General features: G+C 35.3%; 2 protein-coding genes across 3 annotated transcripts in view; one reads left to right on the top strand and one right to left on the bottom strand.

Moving 5' to 3' along the window:
- Positions 1-16,406, bottom strand: part of LOC134796083 (dual oxidase) — a 61,380-nt gene extending 44,974 nt beyond the window's left edge. Inside the window, exons 1-2 of the mRNA XM_063768020.1 lie at positions 16,192-16,406; positions 7,212-7,314 (exon numbers count right to left, since the gene is read on the bottom strand). Coding sequence (XP_063624090.1) covers positions 7,212-7,296 — 85 coding nt within the window. The 5' untranslated portion in view covers positions 7,297-7,314; positions 16,192-16,406. The remainder of the gene's footprint in view (positions 1-7,211; positions 7,315-16,191) is intronic.
- Positions 16,407-18,574: 2,168 nt separating this feature from the next.
- Positions 18,575-21,588, top strand: LOC134796099 (transcription factor 15). 2 transcript variants are annotated; one of them, XM_063768056.1, is made up of 4 exons: positions 18,575-19,003; positions 20,039-20,169; positions 21,279-21,370; positions 21,474-21,588. In XM_063768056.1, the coding sequence occupies exons 1-4, from the start codon at positions 18,864-18,866 to the stop codon at positions 21,516-21,518; spliced, it is 408 nt and encodes a 135-aa protein (XP_063624126.1). In that variant the 5' UTR covers positions 18,575-18,863; the 3' UTR covers positions 21,519-21,588. The 2 variants fall into 2 exon arrangements, with proteins under 2 accessions (XP_063624126.1, XP_063624125.1); XM_063768055.1 differs by having other exon boundaries at positions 20,036-20,169.
- The last annotated feature ends 1,427 nt before the right edge of the window (positions 21,589-23,015 follow it).

Genomic DNA, 23,015 nt, shown 5'->3' with positions numbered 1-23,015 from the left:
TTATTCATATTATTAACTTAATATAATTAATTACCTCTTCTATTTTTCCTAGATACTAACGTAACACCTGGGAGATATTATGGTAATGCGTATTTTTCTTAATTATATAATCATAAAAAAAGAACAGCGTTATTGCCTTATGACAAAAAACGCAGTATGTAAATCAATGATTACATTAAAAAAATACATTGTCTTGTTTTGAAATACAATAAACATAATAAACTGAGACTATGTTTTGTCTATTTTATGCCTTCATAGTGTGGGTATGTTTTGCTCTATCCGATCGTCAATCTCGCACAAAGAAACATTTTTATTATAAGTTATATGTTATGCCAGAGTAATTAATTGTGTTTATGTTTTAAACCAACATAATAATTTTAATTGTTAGATATAAACCATTTTAGATAATAATTAAATCAACAAATAAATCTTATGTGATGTAATACAAATAAAACAAGATATCTAGCGGCGCCATTCTTTAAGCAGCTTAGATAAATATAGCATCAGTTTTATTTGAATAAGTAGTAATAAGGAAGTGATGACTGTCTGTTAACAAGCAATAAACAAGTACTTGTTCTAATACATCGCAGGTTATTGAGTTGAGAGTACTTTTTATTAATTAATTACTACTTAAGGCATCATCAAGCTGATCATCAGCCTATCTTAACGGCACCAATCATGAACACACGTTTATTTTTTTCTAACACGTAAAACGCAGAATTCCTAACCTAAACATCAAATGAAATAGCGTCCGTAATCATCGAGGTTTTTATTAGTAGGTACCTACAAGCCTAATTTTAAAACCTTCAGTGCTCCTATACTGAAACTTAGCGGGAACCTACCATTAACCAAAAAAAAGTAATTAAACATACTATTTATCGGATAAACGAATTTTGGGAATTACTCAACTCACCTAACCTTTCCATTTTTCAAATTTGAAGTAGATTATCATGAAGGTTATTAGTTTGGAGGGTTTAATTTAGAAACTACATAATATGTAGTAGGTACCGATGGATGAGCAAAAAATATGTATATCAAGATAGCCAAAAATCCTGTTCAGCAGGAAGCAATTCACATTAATTTTGTATCTCATCTAGAACAAGTACATCCTACCGTACTTTGTGTAAGTGCACAGCAGTAACTAAATTTGAAAACTAAATCCATTATATACCTTGTCCTCATATAGTATAGTACAAAATTGAACGAGATTTCAAATGTAGTTATTGACGCTAAGTGTAGAGTTGCTAGTATTTCCGTATGCCCACGCATATGTCTACCCGAACTAGCACGAAGGCAATGTTTTGTATTGAACACGTTGGTTATAGCTATAGGACACATTTGTCATTCGATGAATCAATAAGTAGACAGTTTGGTGTGTTGACATTTAAAGTTGTGGTACTTGGAGTTCTATAATGAGGAAATGAGGAATTCAAATAAATTGGCTGCTTTTTCGGTTTCGGTATGTACTTTGTACATTTGTACATTTAGGTATTCATTTATTCATATTATAAATCGTTAAAAATAACAAATTTTCTATCTACGTTACAGTTACAATTTATGAATGTTTCATCATCATCATCATCATTTCAGCCTATATACGTCCCACTGCTGGGCACATGCCTCCTCTCATGCGCGAGAGGGCTTGAGCTATAGTCCCCACGCTAGCCCAATGCGGATTGGGGACTTCACATACACCTTTGAATTTCTTCGCAGATGTATGCAGATGAATGTTTACCCAATGGCAATTATAAATGGTAATTTAAATGATACAATAAACTTCAATTACGTTATATAGGTTATGTAGGTGTCATTAATTTTCTATGAGTTCTCTTTATAATTAATTATTGTCATTTCACCTGAATTGTTACAAGCGTTTTCATGAACTCTTATGTATACACCTACTTAATATGTAGCAGCTTCTATATTATATCTCAGGTATATTTGCTAGTTTTTTTAACGTGCATTTTAAACAAAATGACGGATAATGTATCTAATTAAAAATACGCCAACCTCGATGTTCTCTGTTTGAAAGTGTTTATCTGATTAGTATTTTCTATTCGTTTTTTTTTTAATTTGGATGGATTATTTTTAAAATCAATATATTGCGCAAGTGAAAGTCCTACAGAAAAGGTAGCGTAAAAGTTTATATATCAGGTTTATATATCAATATATCATACAAAGCGTAGTAGCGTAAAAAATTATATATCAGGCTTATATATCAATATATCATACATTCAATTGGATAATAATGCCTTCTCTGCTTTTAAGTATTGGTATTGTTTTGGTTCCACTCTAGTTATTAATTTTGTTTAAATGAATGAACAGCAAAATGGTAAACCTCAAAGTACTTACGTATATGTATATGGTAATTTTATAATTATTTTAATTAGTGTACCTATAATACTAAGAGTGAAGATTATGTGACCACAAAAAAAGAAACAAATATCACGTGGGAGATATTTGTTTCTATTTTTTAACAAATAAATATCATGTGGGAGATATTTCTTTTTTCTTTTTGTGGTCACATAATCTTTACTTTTATTCAAATTGGCAAGCACGTGGAGCATCGCGGCGCGGCCTTCAGCTTTCACTGTCGCGATAGCATGCTACCAAATAAATAGGTATGTGCAGAGAGTTTCTTCATAACAATATTCTCTAGCATTCAATATGGGTCTATACTGATTTACTGGAAGTTACAAAATCCACAAAATCAGTAATTTATAGGTATTAAATAAATAAAAATACTCCTTAGCTGTGGAATTTCGAGATCATTTATATTGTATTGTGGCTATAACAGACACTGCTGTTGTTTAATCCGCTCTAAACGAGAAAGTAATAATTTAATCTTTATTTCGACTGTACTAAGATGTAGGTATTCAGAACAATACGAGAACTACTCAATTATATTTACCACAAAAGACGGATAAATGCTACGTTTCGACCGACTCTTGGTGTCTAATGCAATTGGTTATCTATATAAGATTCAGTGCGCGGGCGACGTGGTGATTAACGCATGCGTGACTAACCGCGGGTACGACTACATTATACTGTTACCCGACGGTTCTTAAGGAAATTTGACCTGGTTTACATAAGTACACTGTGTTTTTCTATTTATTTTACTTGAGAACTAAGTTACTTATGTTCAAGTTATTAAATCTTACTGTGGTCTCCAGTTCAGAGAGTAAATATTTATTAGTTGGGGCTACTACTGCAGCAGCAGCAGGAATATAATGGGTTAACTTGGGCACTAATATAGCTCCCGCTGTATTATTAAAAACAAAACAAAAGTTTGACATCTGTAAATTCTTAAACCGCCTACGGGTTTTCCTACGGTGCCTAGATTTTTTTGGAATTTTCGTTCAGAGTTATATAGAAAGAATTCATATACCTAAAGGTGTTGCTGTTTAAGAAAATCTTCTGAAGCATTATAAATATAAATTATACAATTCGAGCACCATCTATTTATAACCAGACCGTTGACACATGAATCAAACCAGCAGTGCTCGGGCTTTTCCCTTAATGGTCTAAGATCCCACATATATGGTCGACCTTCACCAATCTGTCTGACGGCTGAAACTATGAAAATATGAAAGAAAATATTTTCCAGGACATAAATAAATAGGGTTGCCTAAAAAAATATGGTCAAGGCTATTTTTAATAAATTTTTGAAAAAAAATTTTTTTCGGCAAATTTCACCGATTTGTCTGACGATTGAAATAAGTTTCAATGGAAAGTATACAACTTGTACAACATAAATCATCTAGGTTGCCTATCTTTTTCCGGTCACTATTATGTGGTTGCCGTGTTTAAAGAGGTGATTTTATATCGATAATTGTACTCATCTGTCTGACGCTTGAATTATAAATCAAAATGATGGTAATTTTATTGCAAATACAATGGCATAGGGTTGCCTGCGAAAATCCGGTCACAAATGAGGGTTGCCAGGCTTTTAATTAAAATAAGAAGGGAAGACTTTTAGCGATAACTCATTTATCGATAACCCATTTTGGTTATCACGAGTATTGCATTTTTTTGTAAAATGCATGTTTATATAAAACATCAAAGTGCATCCGTTTCCTCATCTCTCAATTAATAAACATGGCCAGGCTAACTGCTATATAACAAGGTTATTATTAGCTCTCCTTACTATTTAATAATTAAACATTGCAATTAGGCAACAACAAAGAAGCGTATTCACAAGAGAATCCAATTTGTTTGATAACATTGACCTTACATTGCGATTATGATTATTAAAACAATTATTCAATTAGCTTTAAATTACTTTTCCATAATTTTGGATTGCATATTCAGATTGTTTTTAAGTACATACTTACATTTGGTACTTAGACGTCTTAACAGTCACAAAACTTTTTATGGATCCTGTGAAATCATCCCCAATAAAATTTGATTTGAAATAATTAATTTTTGATCGAACACAAACACAACAAAAAATTAATAATTATTTTTGCTGCTGGCCATGTCGGAAATCGGATCTAAGTAGTAATAAAAACTTAGATAGTCAATGAGTTTCAGTTGTAAATAGTAGCATTTTTATTCCTTTATCTAACGATTTTCGATTAAACAAGGCAACCTCACCGCATATTCACTGGTTTGGTTGGTGGCATCTGTACAAAGACCTTCGAATGCAATTACAGTAATTTGTAATGAATAATGCATGTACAAAAAGAATTGTATTCAACTATACTTAAAACGATCAATTTGCTATTGTAGACCCAAAGTACTTCCTTTCAATAGGCTTAATCACAACTAAAGAATAGACATAATGACGGCAATCAATAATATTTGACTTTTTTATTAATCTATTTAGTCATGACCCGACGAATACGAGAATACGAAGGCATACGAGAATATGGTAGCATTATGTATTGTTGTTATTTATTTAATTGTGTGCGTAATTTTAATATACTTAATATAGATCGTTTACTATCAGATGTAAATGAAATTGATGCACTTTTTGTATTGTTCACATACCTCGGACATATACTAGTTGTATAATTTTAGTTAATATAATTATTGAGACTATAAACTCTAGTTGTTTTTTAACCAATATTGATTTGCTGCTGAGATGGCGTGCAATAATAATAATAAGTACTTCCCTGACATCAAGTCATCAATTGGCAAATCGAAAAAAAAACGACTCCATTAATGAATACAATGGGTTACCTAAGAAAGTTATCCTATTACAGACAGAGGTCTAAGTGACCTTGGTACAAAAGCGGAAGCTCTCAAGGGTACGGGGAAAAGTTCTGCATCGTGACTGTGGTGGCGCACGCGCGCAAATGTCAAGATTTTGACGTCACCAGCAGCAGCTGGTAACGATCTACATTTCGACATTAAGCACCGGAACTTTGGAAGGCATTTTACCAGGATAAGAATGACTCAGCCAGCACTAGGGCTGTTTATTGTAGAGCTGTCAGTTGTTTTTTAGTTCAGTCAACTTTACTCATTGACTTTCAAGATTTGTAGGACCATTCCTACAAAGTCAAGGAATGGTTTTTCCCATTCTTCCTCACTTAACTCAAATTGTAATGTTGTAACAGATTCTTTTTTCATCTCACATGTGTCATATTCAATTTCTACAGGCGGCCGACGAACAAGAAATTTACGAGATTTACATAGGATCTGCAGAAAACTATTAAAAATAGTTCTTCCAACAAATTGGTGTCGCAGTAAAATCAACATTTAGCCACGATCCCGGCTATACCTACTGATATGATTGTAGATCCCTTTACATCTGCTGCGATATTGTCACTTTAAACAAGAACCGCATAGCAACTGCATAATAGTAGTGTCGGGAGCTCGTGACCGATCAACACGACGCTGCGCGCGACACAAAACACCGGCTCACATCCTTGTAGCATGTTGCCGACACATCCGTCTGTACTATACGGCGTGTTGATGTTGTGGAGATCCGGCCCATCGGTGCCCACATGCTGAATCATTCGATCATAGAATATATTAACGAACTGATACTAGCAATAATTACTTTAACGCGGATTATATTGGTAGATTTAGAGCAAGTAGGTACGTGCATCGGTGCATCTACCCAGGACAGGTAGGTACTTTATATTTTTAACTGTCCCAGCGCTTCACATTCCCGCATTATTTACATCTTACGTACACTCATTTTATGTATATAGCAATAGAGCTTGTATAGCCAATGCCAGCGTTTCTTGCTTTGTAAAGGAAAGCGACTACGAACAGAGAACCCACCGAGCGTGTTCCCGGTACACAATGTGCTAATATTGGAAATATGGTGTCAATTGTTCATTATCGTAAATATCATACAACAGATTCCGGTATCTAATCGTTCACCTAAAAAAATTAACTACAACAGTTCTAAGGTTAGTATAGTGAAGACCGACTGGTGAAAAACAAAACTGACATGATACTTATGAAAGTTTTCATACTTATAGGGTAATTCGCCAGTAACTGGCCACCGGCCAATAACTGGCCACCCTAAACTAAAAATGAATTCTATTCACCTATAAACAGAATTCATTTCAGTATAAGGTTTCACTAACTAGCCAGCCTTCAATAACTAGCTATATACTAAAATGAATTCTGTTTATAGGTGAACAGAATTCATTTTTAGTTTAGGGTGGCCAGTTACTAACAGGTGACCAGTTACTGGCGTATTACCCTAGATACCCTATAATCAATTAATTACATATCCAAGGCCGAGCGTTGACATCTACCAAGAAACTGACGAATAAAAAGTTTTAACAGCACCCGTTAATCATTTTGTAGACAATTATAATCGGCAAAAAGGCTGCCTTAATTAAAATTGTGACAAGATTATGAATGTCGAGAGCTAAACTATAATTGATGACAAGACGAAGCTTGTACGAGCTTGTAAGTTTTGACTTGTCATCAATTATAGTTACAACCATAATCCTGATAATAATAACTAAAGTGCTTATACAGGATGGCCAAAAAAATAAGTGCATTCCCGTTGCCAGGGAGGTTTTGGGATTATACTGTCGTATACACGGTGGCCAAAAAATAAGTGCATCAATTATTATTCTGGAACAATTAGGTGACGGTTTCAAAATGTACCACATTGTCAGTTATTTGGGATTGCACCTAAATGGTAACAGCGCCTTTACTAGGTACTAACGATATTTCTTCCAATTGACAGAGAGAAATAAGTTTTTTGTATTCGTATGATTAAAATCAAATGAATTTACCTGGATCAGCCAAACACGGTGTCACTGCTAAAATCGTGGCCAGCGCTAACGTGAGCCGGCGGCTCATATAGCTGCCAGCGGACATCGTGCAGAACTACACACTCTGAAACAAACAACGTCGATGTCAAAGGAAATATTACAACATGAAAAGTGACTTACGGCCTGATTCTTAAATATGTGTCAAAAATTTGCTCTAGACATGATATGGATCGGATATGTCAGTGTCTAAAGTGACGTGTTTGTTTGTTATTTATTACAGGCATTACAGCCAGGGTCTAATAAGTACTTAAGACGAAAGTGGAGGACGCGCAATCGTCTTTCCATACAAAAGTAGCCCTCAATTTTCTCTCTGGATATTTAACATAATTGAAAATATTTTGACACAATTTGTCGTATATCGACCACAGCTATCCCCTAGTATGGTATACATCAAATTATGTAAAAATATTTTCCATAATGTCAATATTCAGAGAGGATAATGGGGACTACGTTTGTATGGAGAAGCGGCCGCCCACTTTTCCTCTTAAACATACAACTTAGGCATATTATGTTCGAGCTTAGATATACTACAACACGTCACGATGTATTGCCCGACACGGTATCTGATAGCCATGATTGTGTGCCTGCCTACAAACTCTTCTTCATATCATTTTCTTAGTCAGTATTTTAATAACCTAATTATAATATATAATTAAGCATAGCAACTCAACCATATTAATATGACATTTTGGGTATATGGGCGTCAGATACTTTATATTGTGTTATTATTTAGAAGTAATATTTGGATGTGTGTTCATGATTATGATGTGCTATGTATGAGCTAATTTACATTAAATCGCGAATTGCGGAAGTTGATTAGTCGTCAACCTTGTTCGCTTTACGGTATATTATTAAGAATCGATTAGCCTTAAACCATTGCAAAAATATTTATTTTATGGATTCTATCTCTGTATCTGTAGGTATTTAAATAAAAGTAAACAAATAATTTGTATACTTTCGGGTAGTTATAACATTTATTGGTTAACCAACCAAATACAAAACCACCTGGATCTGTCCCTGAATGACATGACTTTAATCTATATTATTTGATCATGTAATGTTTTCATCTACCGTCAACTAAGTTAAGGAGGGTAGCATTTGAGGGTAGATTTTGTTTACTTTTATTTAAATACCTAAAAATACAGACTATAGAGGTAGAATTAAAAGTTAAATGACGAGAGGCCTTTTAATCTATTTTCCAGTTTAAAAGTACAAAATGTTGAGATGTATAAAATAAAGCCATGTAAATTCACTATAAAAATGAATTAAATAATAAATATCAATCTATCTAGAATTATAGAACAATAAAAACAGACTTAAGTAGTAATACTCCGAACTATGTGTACCTGTTCAACAAAGAATTATGAAATACAACAGGTAAAAGGGCATGACAGATAACTATTTACCCATGTAGGTGAACACGGTCACCGGTGTGCTTTATATAGACGTGATTGTAGGTAGATAACCATATTTGCTGAATCGTCGAGAATCGAGATAAATTCAAATCACTTAAAAATATCTGGGTGACCTAGCGTTGCTTGCATTATATTAAAACGAATACAAATTAATCTTGTTCTTGTAAATCAATATTTGTTGTGTCCTTTTTAAAAAATGTGTTAGGTACTTATTGTTTTTCTACATTCTTATTTCGGGCGTTTAATTCATAACAAAGCTGTTTGTAAAACATTGGAATGATGTGCAACATTGGTATTTACTAAGACAATATATTTTTATAAACATTGACTTAGAAATAAAATAAACAATACAACTTTTTTTATTTAACTCCAAAATTACGTCACGTCTTTAAAATATGTATCTGTTTTCCGAATTTAAATACGAAGCCATACCCCGAAGTAAACGAAGTAATAAAAAAAACACCGTACAGGAGGCCGATTTTTGAATTTCGACCGCTCGATTTCGTGTATTTTGTTCAATAATATGTCCATTACTAGGCATTTAAATTCTACTAATAGAATTGAAAACGAGTGGTCAATACCACTCAATTCCCAATTTCTATCGCTCATATTTCAAAAATTACATTTCGCCGTTTTCCACCGATTTGCGAGTGACGAAATCGAGCGATCGAAATTCAAAAATCGCCCCCCAGAGCTATATCTACCTAAGGTATAAAATGTTATTCAATAACCAGTTCCTGATAAAAAATTGCCAATAACCTTCTTACTTATTTAGATCAATGAATAATTAATAACCAACCTACTCAAGTTTATAGTCCATGCGTTTATATGGCTCTTTCTATGGTAGGACATTCACTTTAAAAAAACATAAAAAATAGCTACGCGTCAACCTCGTGACCGATTGTTGAATAGATAATTTAAGATAAAGATATTTTTACAATTCTTGCACCTGGCTACTTGTTTTGTGACTGTGATTTATCTTATACAGGGTGATTCAGGAGACGTGAGCAGGACTAATACTGCGCATTTCGTAAATTATAAGCAACACTTTCGTATCAGTATTAGTGAGGTTAACGTTAATTTTCTAGTCGTGTTGAAAAAAAAAAGTTATTAATTTATTTACGACACGCGTGGTCACCCTAAAATTAGAATACTAAACTACCGATATTTCTGTGTCAAATTGAATGTCACCACTGTCATCGCGGTCTGGTTACTTTTGAATACTCGTATCTCACTCAAGTTTGACAGTTTATTTTCTTCGTAATCAAAAATTAAAGAGGTTTTATGCTTATTAATTAGGTCTTGTAGGGTGACCATGATCGTAGTGGATTAAATTTGCCCTCACCAAAAAGTTAAAAAATAGGAAAAAGTGTGGTTGTTTCACCTAAATACGACGGTGATCGATCAATTATCAGTTACTGAGTGTGCAGGATTAGTCCTGCTCACGTCTCATGAATCACCCTGTATACTCTATACTCTCTCTCTCTCTATATACTCGTTCGTATCGTATATAAATGCCCCTAGCTAAAATGATAAAAACTCATTTATTAAACGATAATAAATCCAAACACATAAACAATATAAAGATATAGATAAACTTTGTATCACAACACAGTAAAAATATTTTCTATAATGTCCAGGGAGAAAAATGGGGACTACGTTTGTATGGAGTAGCGGTTGTCCACTATCCTCTACTACTACTACTTAATACTACTTATGTAATAATATCATTGATTTGATAAAAACTGCCCATAGTTAGTGTCCATGTTAGGTGAGCCGATCGCGAGTAACTGCCGTATTCGAACTTCAAGATATTCACAAGAGACGACACGTACTAGATCCATTCTAGATACGTTATAATTTAGATATCAACTAGTTCTCTTTTGCAGCGCAATTCAGGCAACCAATGTCACTTTTACGTTAGATAGAGTAAGATATCTATTAGATGTGAATTGGATCTCTAAGTCATATCCTGTGCATGGTATAATAATATACTCCGCCTGGTACTCCATTCCGAGATTCGCGTATGACCTAACTGACACGCGCCTACGTCATCATGCTGTTTACAGGTTCTCAAACTTTGAAATGTGGGACAATTTTAACCAACGGTGAAAATTATTTTAACGGCATTAATTTTAAGTTATTCATGTAGAAACATAGTAAAATAAAACAAATCTAATGTATTAAATTAAACTTTATTTATCTATACAAGACAAACGTTTGAAAAACTAATTCACAGTTACACATTAATTACCAAGCTTACGACGTGAAAAGTTTGGAAAACACTGCGACTGCTGACACTGAGCGAGAAGGAAATAACAATTAACACGCGTTCGACAAGGATGACGGTCAGGGCATGAAGTTATCTAGATCCGAATTGTCAAATGTGCACAGCGCTATCCTGTGTTGCCAGTAGTATAAACAGAATTACCCGAAAGTCTGAAATTTCTTTCGTGAATCGGAAGATATTGCTAACGAGTAATTAAAAATGACGTGTTATTGTAAAATTTAAGCTAAAATACATATAAATGAAAATTATAAAATTATAAAGAAATATTTTAACTTATTAACCATAGGTATAATGTACCCATGTAACATGTTACGTTGAAATAAAGTGGCAATGTTATTGTGACGTAGGCCCGTGTCACTCTGGGAATGGAAGACCATGTTTTATTAGACCATGATCCTGTGGAAATAGAGTATCTCCAGAATCGCGCAAATGTCAAATTTGACAGGTTAGATCTTAAACATATCGTTATCGTATCTTGGTGATGTCTAAAAGATATCTAATAGATGTCTATTTCAAAATCCGAATTGGGCCCTAAATCTCATGTTGCACAACAAGGATATGTGGGGCAAGCGCTCGAGGCAGCGTCTTCTCGGTGGTATGCGGTATGCGGCTGTCAATGTTCTCAAATATAATACATTTCTTTAGAGAAATACTGTGTTTGCGAACTACGTAGGCACTCCATAACTCTTTAGTTTGTTATAATATTTTCACGTCGTCGTCACTGTGTGATAGTGACTTGTACAAGTTTCAATTAGTTTCCATAACAATACTTAATAGGTTATCAAAATGATAAAATAAGTAAAAAGCCACTGTATGCATCAGATAGGTACGAGTACCTAAAGGTGTTATTCATAAATAATTATTTGCTTGAAAAAAGTTGATCAAAAATTGATCTTACTATGTGTGGACTTACTATAAGTTATTATTCATCATTAAAATTGTATTAATTTTTAATTTTGCTTATAAAACGCATTTCCACACAAGTTCTATGTAGTTATTTATTTGTGATACGATACTGATAATTAATATGAAGATGATAATTGTGTGTGTTAAACATCCGCAGGATCAAGCAAAATGTGATTTAAAATTTAAATAAAAATAAAATCTATTTAATTAAGCGCGTTTCTTTGAACTTTTATTACTTTATTTGTTGTTTAAATTTACTTATAAGTAGCTATAAGTAGCTAATATATACGTATATCTATTTTTACATGTTTCTGTTCGAACTAACAAAAATTAACAAAGTAGCAATTGCTATCAATAAATAAATTGATAAAACAATTAATTTAAGAGCAAACCGCACGCCACAAACTACCATCATTTGTATCTTTCAAACGACGAGAGACCTTAAGGTTTGAATGATCGAGCCGAAATCGTTCTATAACTACTTGCAGCCATTATTTCTCATGATGGGCCGATAAGCGGCTGAATTACTAAATAAAATAATGGGCGGTCATGTATAATTGCGCTTAGGCAACGGCGTGAATTTGACCCATAATTGTTTACCGTCAAGGACTATTACCAAATGCTTGCATTGTGCGCACGCAGATCTTCCATAGGTACACTTTGTGCTTGGACGCTGCATGTTTAACAAACGGAAATGCTTAAAGAACGTACTTCTACAAGTCGTAGATAATTATGTGAAGAAAAGTATAAAATAACAATGTTTACGTGAAGCAAGCAGCACTGAACGGTTGCAACAGTTAGATTACATAGTGGTCTAGACAAGAATGAATTCGTAAATATTTGACTTGTATTATACTTACACTAAACTATGTATACACTTACCTATGTTACACTTAGCTATATGTCATATAAAACATGACACTTGAACTTGTAGACATGAAATCTATTGATATTTTTCCGCCATATACAAAATCTGGTGAAACTGTGTCTAAATTGGAAAATTGATGAACCCCAAACAATCTGAGGCACGTACGACACTCTTTCTGAAATCACAGTGATATTGGGTTCGGGTACACAAGTCATTGATGGTGTAAAGAAACTTAGAAGCTTACTCTTTGGTTCGCATTATTTAAATATTTGACAATTGTAAAGATAAGTTATACAATATTATTACCACCATCATAAATACCTCAATGTTATCTAATAGATTCCCGATGGCCTGGAAAACCTCTATTGTAAAACCGATACCCAAAAAGACATCTCCGTAAACCTTTGGTGACCTTCGCCCGATTAGCATTTTATCAGTCCTCTCCAAAATCCAAGAGAAAGTGGTGAACGAGCAGGTACGAACGCACTTGGAGAAAAACAAGATATTAACAGAAGCACAATCGGGATTCCGCAAACATCATAGCACTACATCGGCTATTGCGCATTTGGTGGATGAGACACTTAAGGCTTCTAACGATGAACTTGCGACAATTCTTGTCTTGTTAGACTTTAGCCGCGCGTTTGATAGTATATTGATACCCGTGCTACTTAAAAGAATGAAGACCTACGGATTTTCTGAGTCACTTTGTAGATGGTTCTATTCCTATTTCTCAGACAGAAACCAAATAGTCGAATGCCCAAACGACGAAGGTAAAATTGCTCGCTCATCACCCCGTATGCTCGACAGAGGAGTAATCCAAGGGTCAATATTGGGTCCGACTTTATACAGTTTGTACGCTGCGTGCCTGCCCGAAGTCATTAAAAATTGTTCGTACCACATGTATGCAGATGACACGCAGCTAATGAAGCATATATGCCCCACTAAAACTGACGTCGCACTTGCAATATCGCAAATTAATACCGATTTAGAAGCTGTAGCAGGTTGGTCTAATGACAATGGTCTCATCATTAACCCTAAAAAATCTGTCTTCATTATTTTGGGAACAAAAAAGCAGATTGCTAAAGTACGTGACCTTGAAATCGACTTGTGAATATCAGGGCTGCCTATATCAGAAGAGAGTCAGGTTAAAAATTTAGGCATCGTTATGGAGGAGTCGCTTCGATTTGAAGCCCATATAAACGCTAAAATACCAAAATGTTATGGTGCTCTAAAATCATTATATAAGCTTAGACCCTACCTAACACAAAATGTTCGTGAACGCTTGTCAGATGCGCTAGTTTTATCCCAACTGGATTATGGAGACGTTGTGTATGGGCCTTGCATAAGAAAAAGAACAGAACGAGCGATTCAACGTGTACAGAATTCATGCATACGTTTCTGTCAAGATATTCCTCGCCGCTCACATATTAGCCCTTACCTTAATAAAGCGGGTAAACTGAATATGTCACACAGACGAATATTAAAGCTTGCGTCAATGGTATTTACGCTTAAACAATCCGGTATTCCACCCTATCTCGCGCGTAAACTTGAATGGAAGCCTAACCGAAAGTTGAAAGGTTTGCGTGAGCAACAAGAGCGTATCTCCCTTCCACTACTCCGGCTTCAGTCATTTAGAGGCAGTTTTCGCTATGCTGCGTCTAAATGCTGGAACAATTTGCCGCCACCAGTAGTTAACAGTAAGTCCCTGGCGGTTTTCAAACTACGTTGCAAGGCTTATTTACTGGACCTCCAAAAGAATGTAACATATACTTTTGGTTGAGTGACCTGCTCTATACCTATAGATATTTAACTTTTGTAAAGCTAGCACTTTTTTATCCACTGCGCATTGTTTGGTTTTGCTATCTTGTCCTATATGTAATAAATAGTGTAAATGTTTCTACTGTCCTTAGCTAGATACAAATACGGCGGTGGCAGAATAACAGCGTCTGTTGCTGCAAGTCTTTAGGGCCGCTGTGCCCCGAAGCCTTTTGGCACAGACATAAGCTGAGCCACTTTCCATTTCAATTAGTTTGTAAGCATTATCGTGTACTTTTATTATGTACCTATGTTCAAACTTCTTGAATAAACGTCTTTTATTATTATTATTATTAAGTATAGGTAAACCAAGAACACGAAGCCATGCATTATAGAACTGGCCTTCGTTTTATGTTAGCGAATCCGAAGTTTGATGATGACACGTGCGATCATGGTTGCCCAGGTGATATAGACTCTTATTTCGATATGCAAAAAGATGATCTTGATATGCACGTTGCCTTTGTTCGGTCGTTGTTTGAAGGTGTCCCAAGCGATTATTTGCCAAGCTTCATTGACTTGTGACTAAGATTCGGTACCTATTATGTCGATTGATCCGTTTAATAGATAAATAAATCCATATAACCATGTTATGTAGTCAGACATTTGTTCTTCAGCGCACAAACGTCGGTCTACGAATCAATGATTCTGAGAAATCAAGGCTCGATGATTATTGATTACTAAAGCAAAGGATTTAATTGCCTTACTATGACGACAGATGAGATTTCTTCAATCCCACCTGACGTCACCATGGTACCATGTTAGCGGTATTTCCTATTTAAATGCAATGCGGTGTTTGCCCTCGCATGCATCATATCATATGCGATTGTAATAGGTCATTGGCAGGATGGCAAAGATCCTTAGTGATTCATGCGGAGTTCCATTGGTTGTGTCTAGGCAGTTGACATATAAAAAAGCTATTTTCTCGATTATGATTTTTATTACAACTCATAAGAGATCAGAACTGAATAGGTACTTACTCGATTGTGTTCCACATATAAGTTTCAAGAAGACTATTCGATATTTCGGCGTATTAAAGCGAAGTCAGGCTGAAATTATTTCTAACATGAAAGCGTAAGTAACATGAAAGTATTTAGTAACTTAAAAATAGGTAGATTACGATAGCAAACGGTTTCGCCTCGCATGAACCTATTTACTTACTACATATGTTTAGGATAGTGAAAATTATTGCTTGCTTAGCATTCCCGCCATAACATAAGTAAAAGTCAATGTATTTGTATAGTATTCAATTATGACTTGGTCTGCACTTATTTAATATTTATGTAAATATTTATAACATAAAGTTACTCAAAATTACACACAAGTCTTTGTTTTCGGTTAGTTATTATAAAAACCTTCTAATATTATTGATATCGTTCAACTACAGATGCAAGTACCAAAGCAAAAAGGTAGGTATATTAGACATATATAGGTAGGTAAGAGTTTAAAGCAAGCCAATAATTACTTAGCTTTGATTTTCGGTAGTTGCGGCCAGAGGTTCGGTAGATGCACAATTAATGCATCGGTCAGTGAATCCTGCAATATATGATCGCGTCCTTGCATTCACTGTGAGACGGAGCCTTATCATCGAATGTCATCGTCTAACTTAGGCTGGACTACGGCTAGTAGAAAGGCAGATACCGAACTCACCTTTAATTATGATTAGGCATCATGCCAAACGTTTTGTAAATGCTCCTCTATTTGGGACACGCTTGATCACTTCGCTTAAACAATTGAAAGAAGAATTTTTGAACACGTTTTTCGCACGAAAACTGTTTACTAAGCGAAAGCTCGCGGATTGCGGAATGTGCGGGCGCTGAGGCGATCGGCTCGCGCGCGGCTGCGTGTGAGACTCCGGTAAGACCGTTTCCCCGGGCGAGGTGTCGCGAGGAGAAAGTCTCGGCCATGGTGCGCCGCGAGGTGGGGACGTGACGTCTGCAAAACCAACAGACACCTGACCTAATCGATTGAGCATCATTGCGGTGGCTCGCCGGCCACCCGAGGAGATGGTACCTAACGTTACCTACTTTAATGTTTCCTTCCTGGAAGAAGATTGCGCTTATATCCCTAATTAATAAAAATCATAAAGATGTAATTTTTGGCAAATTAAGTATCTTTAATGGATTTTATCATTATGAGGTATTTAGTATTTGTTTTAATTTCTGCAATAATTGAAATGGATGACGACTGATGGGTGGAGTCAATTGTGGAGAAAATAATTTATTCTTCTCCCGATTAGGGTACTTTACCACCCTTTGCTTCCTGTACAGAAGTATGTGGCTGTTTGTTGGTGCTATCATAGTTTTATGTCCCTTTATTGGTTACCATTTCTATTTTCTTTTTATCGGATTATAACAGTTTTTATTAAGTATGGAAAAGTGACCTGAATTAACTCTGTAATAGATATCTACCTACCGTTCTCAAAGTTACAGTTCAAGGCGAACGAAGCTAAAGTGAAAATAAAAAATAAGAACACTGCCCACTATATTTTCGCTTCCATACGTTTATTTTTTAAGTAGGTAGGTAAGTATGTACTTAAGACAGTAAAGCTTTTTAATGTTACAAATGAATACGAATGGGCCCGCCGTAGTCGTCGAGTCTGGCTATAACTCAGCCAATTAGTGGTGTTCTCACGGACGCGGCATCCCTAGAGAGTGAGAGATCGACTCGTGTGATCATGTCACGATATGAAATTATATTGTCAATTATATAAATAGGTATAACCGGTATTCATCGTACGATGAGCCCATGAGATTTAGAGCATCATCAAAATTGTAAGCAATAACATCTACTAAAATGAATAGCTAAATTAATAATTACAGCCTACAAAAGATGTAAAAATACTATGTACACTGTGTACAGTCAAAGAATTACAGAAGTACAGTTGTAGTAGTCGCTAGAGACCTCATACTATTGTCACTGTAACAAGGTACAAATAGGTCTGAAATTAAAGGCTGTACCTAAAATGTAAACAAATTACTGTAGGTACCGACTGTTATGTTTGTGACCCATATTATGTATACTGACTATGAAAGTTCAGTCTAAATTTTTACGGACATAAAAAATATCAAAGCAAGTATCATGTGATGAGTTTAGGACGTAAAAACTTCTCCGGAACGTCTGTTTTTTCAATTATGGGGTGAGTCAGCGGGCTAGTTGACAAATCGCGCAGTTAGTCGTCGCTCGCATAAAACACATTTATGGCGGTAGTTAGCCGGAGCACGGGGTGCGCGTTTTACATGCTCGATGACAGCCACCCGCCAGGGGCGGATTATGTGCACAGTTGCTAAATGGGGCGAAAACTTTTAAGAAATATTTTCACACGTGTTTGAGTGGAGATAAGTAGTAACACAAGTAGGTATATCAAACTTAATAAATTGACAAAAAGTAGACAAATGTTTACGATATAAGTTATAATATAAAAGTGGGTGTACTTACTTTAATAAATATAATAAAATGATATAATAAAATATTTACATTATTAACAAATGTACATATTATAGGACATCATACACAAATTAACTAAGCCCCACAGTAAGCTCAAGAAGGATTTGTGTTGCGGGTACACAGGCAAGGTACTCGTTTGTATATCAATACACAAATACGTAAATAAATAGGTCTACATAGAAAATACCCATGACTAGGAACAAATATCTGTGCTCATTACAAAAATAAATGCCCTTACCGAGATTCTAACACAGGACCATCGACTTCATAGGCAGGATCACTGATTTGATTACCTAGCGGGTACTAGGCAAAGACTTGTAAATAAATTTGGATCACTTTCACACGGTTTGGCCAAACTAAAACCGATGTGACTTACCTGTCTAGTCTTCTTTAGTGAAAATATATACCTGAAAATTGTAATTACTGCTACTTCAATGATTGAATGAGGTCCTCGGAAATATTGAGCACATTTCTTCTTAAACGTCTTAAATATGTATCAGATAGATTAATCGTGTTGTAATCTCTATTTTGTAGAATTTACACATTTCATTGTGTTTGAAAAGTTTGAACTGGGTATGTTTAATTTTAATATTATTTGAGCAATGCAATCGAGCATCATCTAACTACGGCCCTGTGTCCTCAGTAGCCATCTGTTTATACAATTATCGGTTAAGCACCCGCCTCAGAGCGCTCTGTTCTTCCTAAATGACTCCTTCATGACCGACACCCATCCCGATACTTATTAGGGGCCCGCCGAGCCCCCGGATTAGTCCGCATCCCGCATTCGACCAGCCAACATTAACTAGCATCAATTAATACAAATTACCCAAGCGTACACACACCGCACACAGTGACAATAATTCCGAGCATACGATATGGAGAATTTCCTGAGCTACCAGTGCTTGAGTGAGGATTGGGAGAAGCATGTGTACTCTGTGAGTTCTTATCAGAAAGAAGTGCCGGTGGTCAAGCAGAGGTGTCAAGCTAATGCGCGCGAGAGAGACAGGACACAGAAGTATGTACTAGATTTTTATTTATTTAAAAGTATGAGTATGTTAACAAAAATGTGTTATAAATTATTCCATCGGGTAAATATCTACTAGTTCTATAAATGCCTACCAGTTCTATATTTGGTACCTAGATTAGGTATCAATTACTTTTAGATGAATTATGTCTTGTATTGCGTCACATCAATTCAGCTGAGAATCTTATAAGACAGATCTTCCCAATGCGTTTTGTGGATTATTATCCTCTAACCCAGCGGTCGGCAACCTTTTTTTGCGTAGTTTTAGTAGCGTAGTTAACGATGAGTAAGTTGACGCGGGCCGCACTTTGTTAATATTTATGACTTTATCAGACATTGTCGTTTCTCAATATTACATAGCCAGAGAGGCTCGCAGGCCGCAAGTGACAGTTTCACGAGCCGCATGCGGCCCGCGGGCTGCAAGTTGCCGACCGCCGCTCTAACCCATAGGTACATATATGCCCATTAAAATAAAACTCACTCCTAATACACAATAAAATTACTAGGAGAGAGAACCTGTAACGTCAAAGAGTTCAGACCAAAAACTAGTTCTGGGTAATATGGGCTAATCTCAGAGAATATCAGGACTTTGTTGGAGACACTGTCGCCTAAATAAGTTACCTGTTGTTACCTTTATCCAATTGTCTTTGATTGTTTAATTCGGTACATGTTGTAACCTTTGTGATGTGTGCAATATTGTATTGTATTACGTTTTTATTTATTTATTCGAAGAAGAAATTAAAACTTAAGCTACAGCTTTGCTTTGCTTTGCTTAGGTTACAGTAAAATAATAAACTTAGAAAGCTAATAAGAAGGGAAAGTTGTAATAACGGCTTATGCAGACCGTATTACAAAATTTACAAAGCAAAGCGTACCATCTGATAACGGGCATAGGTATTATAAGAAATTATTCAACGCGGTAACCTACGAATATGTAGGTATTCACCTACAGTTGCTTCATAAGTATAATAAGCTTTTCTGTATATTCTGTAATTGTTATCAAAATGCCGTGTTATGTTGAAGCAGCGTGAACATGGCGTTCAACACGCTGCGTCTTCTCATCCCAACGGAACCACCGGACAGAAAACTCAGCAAGATCGAAATACTGCGGCTGGCCGGCAGCTACATAACGCACCTCGACAACCAGCTGTATACAGGTGAGGCCCTATAGTCTGTATCTTTAGGTAGTTAAATAAAAGTAAACAAACAATTTGTACATTTTTGGGTAGTTATAACATTTATTGGTTAACCGGCCAAATACAAAACCGCCTGGACCAGTCACTGAACGACCTGACTTTAACCTACATTATTTGATCATGTAATGTTTTCATCTAGCCCCAACTGGCTTAAGGAGCCATTTGAGGGTAGATTTTGTTTACTTTTATTTAAATACCTAAAGATACAGAGTATAGCGTGCAGTACCTACGTGGCTACTACTTAATCCAATGCAACTGGACTATACTTAAACTTACAATATCATGATACTGCAACTAGCGCGGAGCTAAGTAACGGATGTCGAACACCAACAGTATCCAAGTGAATGACCTTAACAGGTGTCTGCTGATCTTACAGAACTGGACAGGATACTACTAGGTTCGCTAAGGAGCTTCATAGCTAGCTGTACTCAGGTAGTTAGCGTTAGACAATAGATATGGCGTTCAATACACTTTATGACTTTACTAATTCGCCTGAGGTGATAACTAATAAGATATCTAAGATAGCTGGCTGATAATTGTATTGCACACCTCGACAACCTGATATAAGGTGGTGGTACTTAGTGCTCGAGATGCTAATGCCCAATAGATGACACCCTGCTGTCACCTCTATAGACAATGACTTAAGTTTTAAGATGACATGTACTGGGACCGCGCCGAGCACCAGTACCACCACCTTATTCGGATGAGGCTTAGCTCCCTAAAATAGATCTCCTATGGTTTAAAATTCTACATCTTGTTACATATACTGGGTCGCTTTTTGACAGGTCTCAATCGTTGACATCTTGTTTTTGTATCCAAGCGTTTTAAAGACGGGATTTATAAACATTGATGCTGTTGTCAGTTTCCTCATTGTTCTGCAGCCCGCATTCACAGAACTTGCCTGCTTAAAGATGTTACTAACAAACTCTCAATCTAATAATCCCTGACGGAACCAAAAGTATACCTAATATCTATAACTATAAGACCCATTGTAGATGTATTACAAATCTTGTATCGAAAGCAGAATTCCAATCGATTCACCTGAATTGTTAATTTATCTATGTTTTCAGGTATCATAGATCAACCATGTTTGCAGAAAACAGATGAAGATGATAAGAATGGGTCTCTATGTACTTTTTGTTGGTCGGCCGTTAAGCAAGATGTAAGTATTAGGCAAGGAGTTGTTTCAATAATAAAGTAAACACTAAACACGATAAATATTCAGGGTTATTATTATTATTTACATAAATATTTTTTGGTTTCAGAAGCATTCTACGGCAATGGGAAACTTCTACAAATCACCTTTCTGAGGTGTATGACTAAAGATAAAAATGCGTATGTCGTAGCCGGTTCTTAGAGTTGGCTATTTCATGATCTGAACAGCCATTCTATAGAACAAATTTTCATGAAATCATCATAATATATTCACGATGTGACTGCAAAAGTTTGGGCATTTCATATAGTCGCCGCGTACTCCTGACGTACATGATGTGGTCATGTCGTAGCCGGCTATTTTATGAACAGTAATGTCCGGTCAGATCATGAAATGCCCAATTTTACAAACTAGCTTCGACACAAACGTATTACTAGCTTATTTATTATTATTTATGTTATGTTTGCTAGGTTTTATGAATAATTTAGTCTAAGGACTCTTATCACGCAATGTCAATTTTTTTTAAATCTACTATATCGATCAGTATTATTGTACTTTGCTGATATATGTTGCATAGGCGCCAAGATATACCATTTGCACGACTTGATGGGGCCTTAAAACTACAAGTTACCTATCAATCATTACACTAGTCCAATCCGGTGAAAATAGTTACATACTTGAACTTTTATAAAATGGGGTCCAGATAGTAAAATAATACCAAAAACTAGGAGATGGCACTTTTTATTAGTTTGCATCAATGGTCAAATAAGTAGGTAGGTAAGATTATTTTTGACTCAACAGAAACCAAAATGTAAATAAATTAAGAAAACTTATATAATGTAAATAAATATTCCAAGGTCGAGTTTTGTAAAAAAAATGTCCTGTAACGCCTATCTACCAAATACGGTTGCTAGAAAGGCAGGCAATGAGAGCGTAATACAGCAAACAAGTCTTTTATAAAATTCGACCTAGGTAGAAATGTTAAAATCGTTGTACAACTTTGAACTTTGCATACAAAATGTTTTTGAAAATAATCACAATTATAATATTTTTACTTTAGAGTTTATTAGGTACTTACCTACTAACAATAAAAAATCTATCTTATTATTATTGACCTACTTACGCATTTATGGGTGAGACCATCTGTTTTGCTACGTAATTTCTTATGCGACTATTGTTGAAGTTTTTTTCTATTTATTTGACAAATATAGCAACCGAATTTGGTAAATTCAATTAAGGTACCTGCGCCAAAGAAGGCCCACCGTTATTTTTTTATTTTATTTTTGTTATGTTTAAATACGAAGTTGCATTTTTGTGTATGGTACTTAATAGCGAACGCGAACTTTGAACCCATTCATTATAAAAGTATGAAATTTTGAAAGCTGGTAAGCAAAAGAAAGAGGCCGGGCCTTATTTAACGAAAATTATGAGAAATATTTTATATACTTAAAAATAAGTTTAATTTTGATCAGCCCTTTTTTCATTGTCTCATTTAAATACTCCTTTCAGTGCCACTAAATCAACACGAATTTTCTTCTCAGCCAAACAGCAGTTGACGCCATCTCAGGGAAGTACTCAATTCCTTAAATAACCCAACAAAAAATCTAGCAAAAAGGACGGTCTACTTTACCCTTAAACTGACATTGACTGGTTT

Source organism: Cydia splendana, chromosome 13 (assembly GCF_910591565.1).
Source record: "Cydia splendana chromosome 13, ilCydSple1.2, whole genome shotgun sequence".
NCBI lineage: Eukaryota > Metazoa > Arthropoda > Insecta > Lepidoptera > Tortricidae > Cydia > Cydia splendana.
Note: the sequence above shows the minus strand (reverse complement) of the source record. Positions and strands in the feature narration are given on the sequence as shown.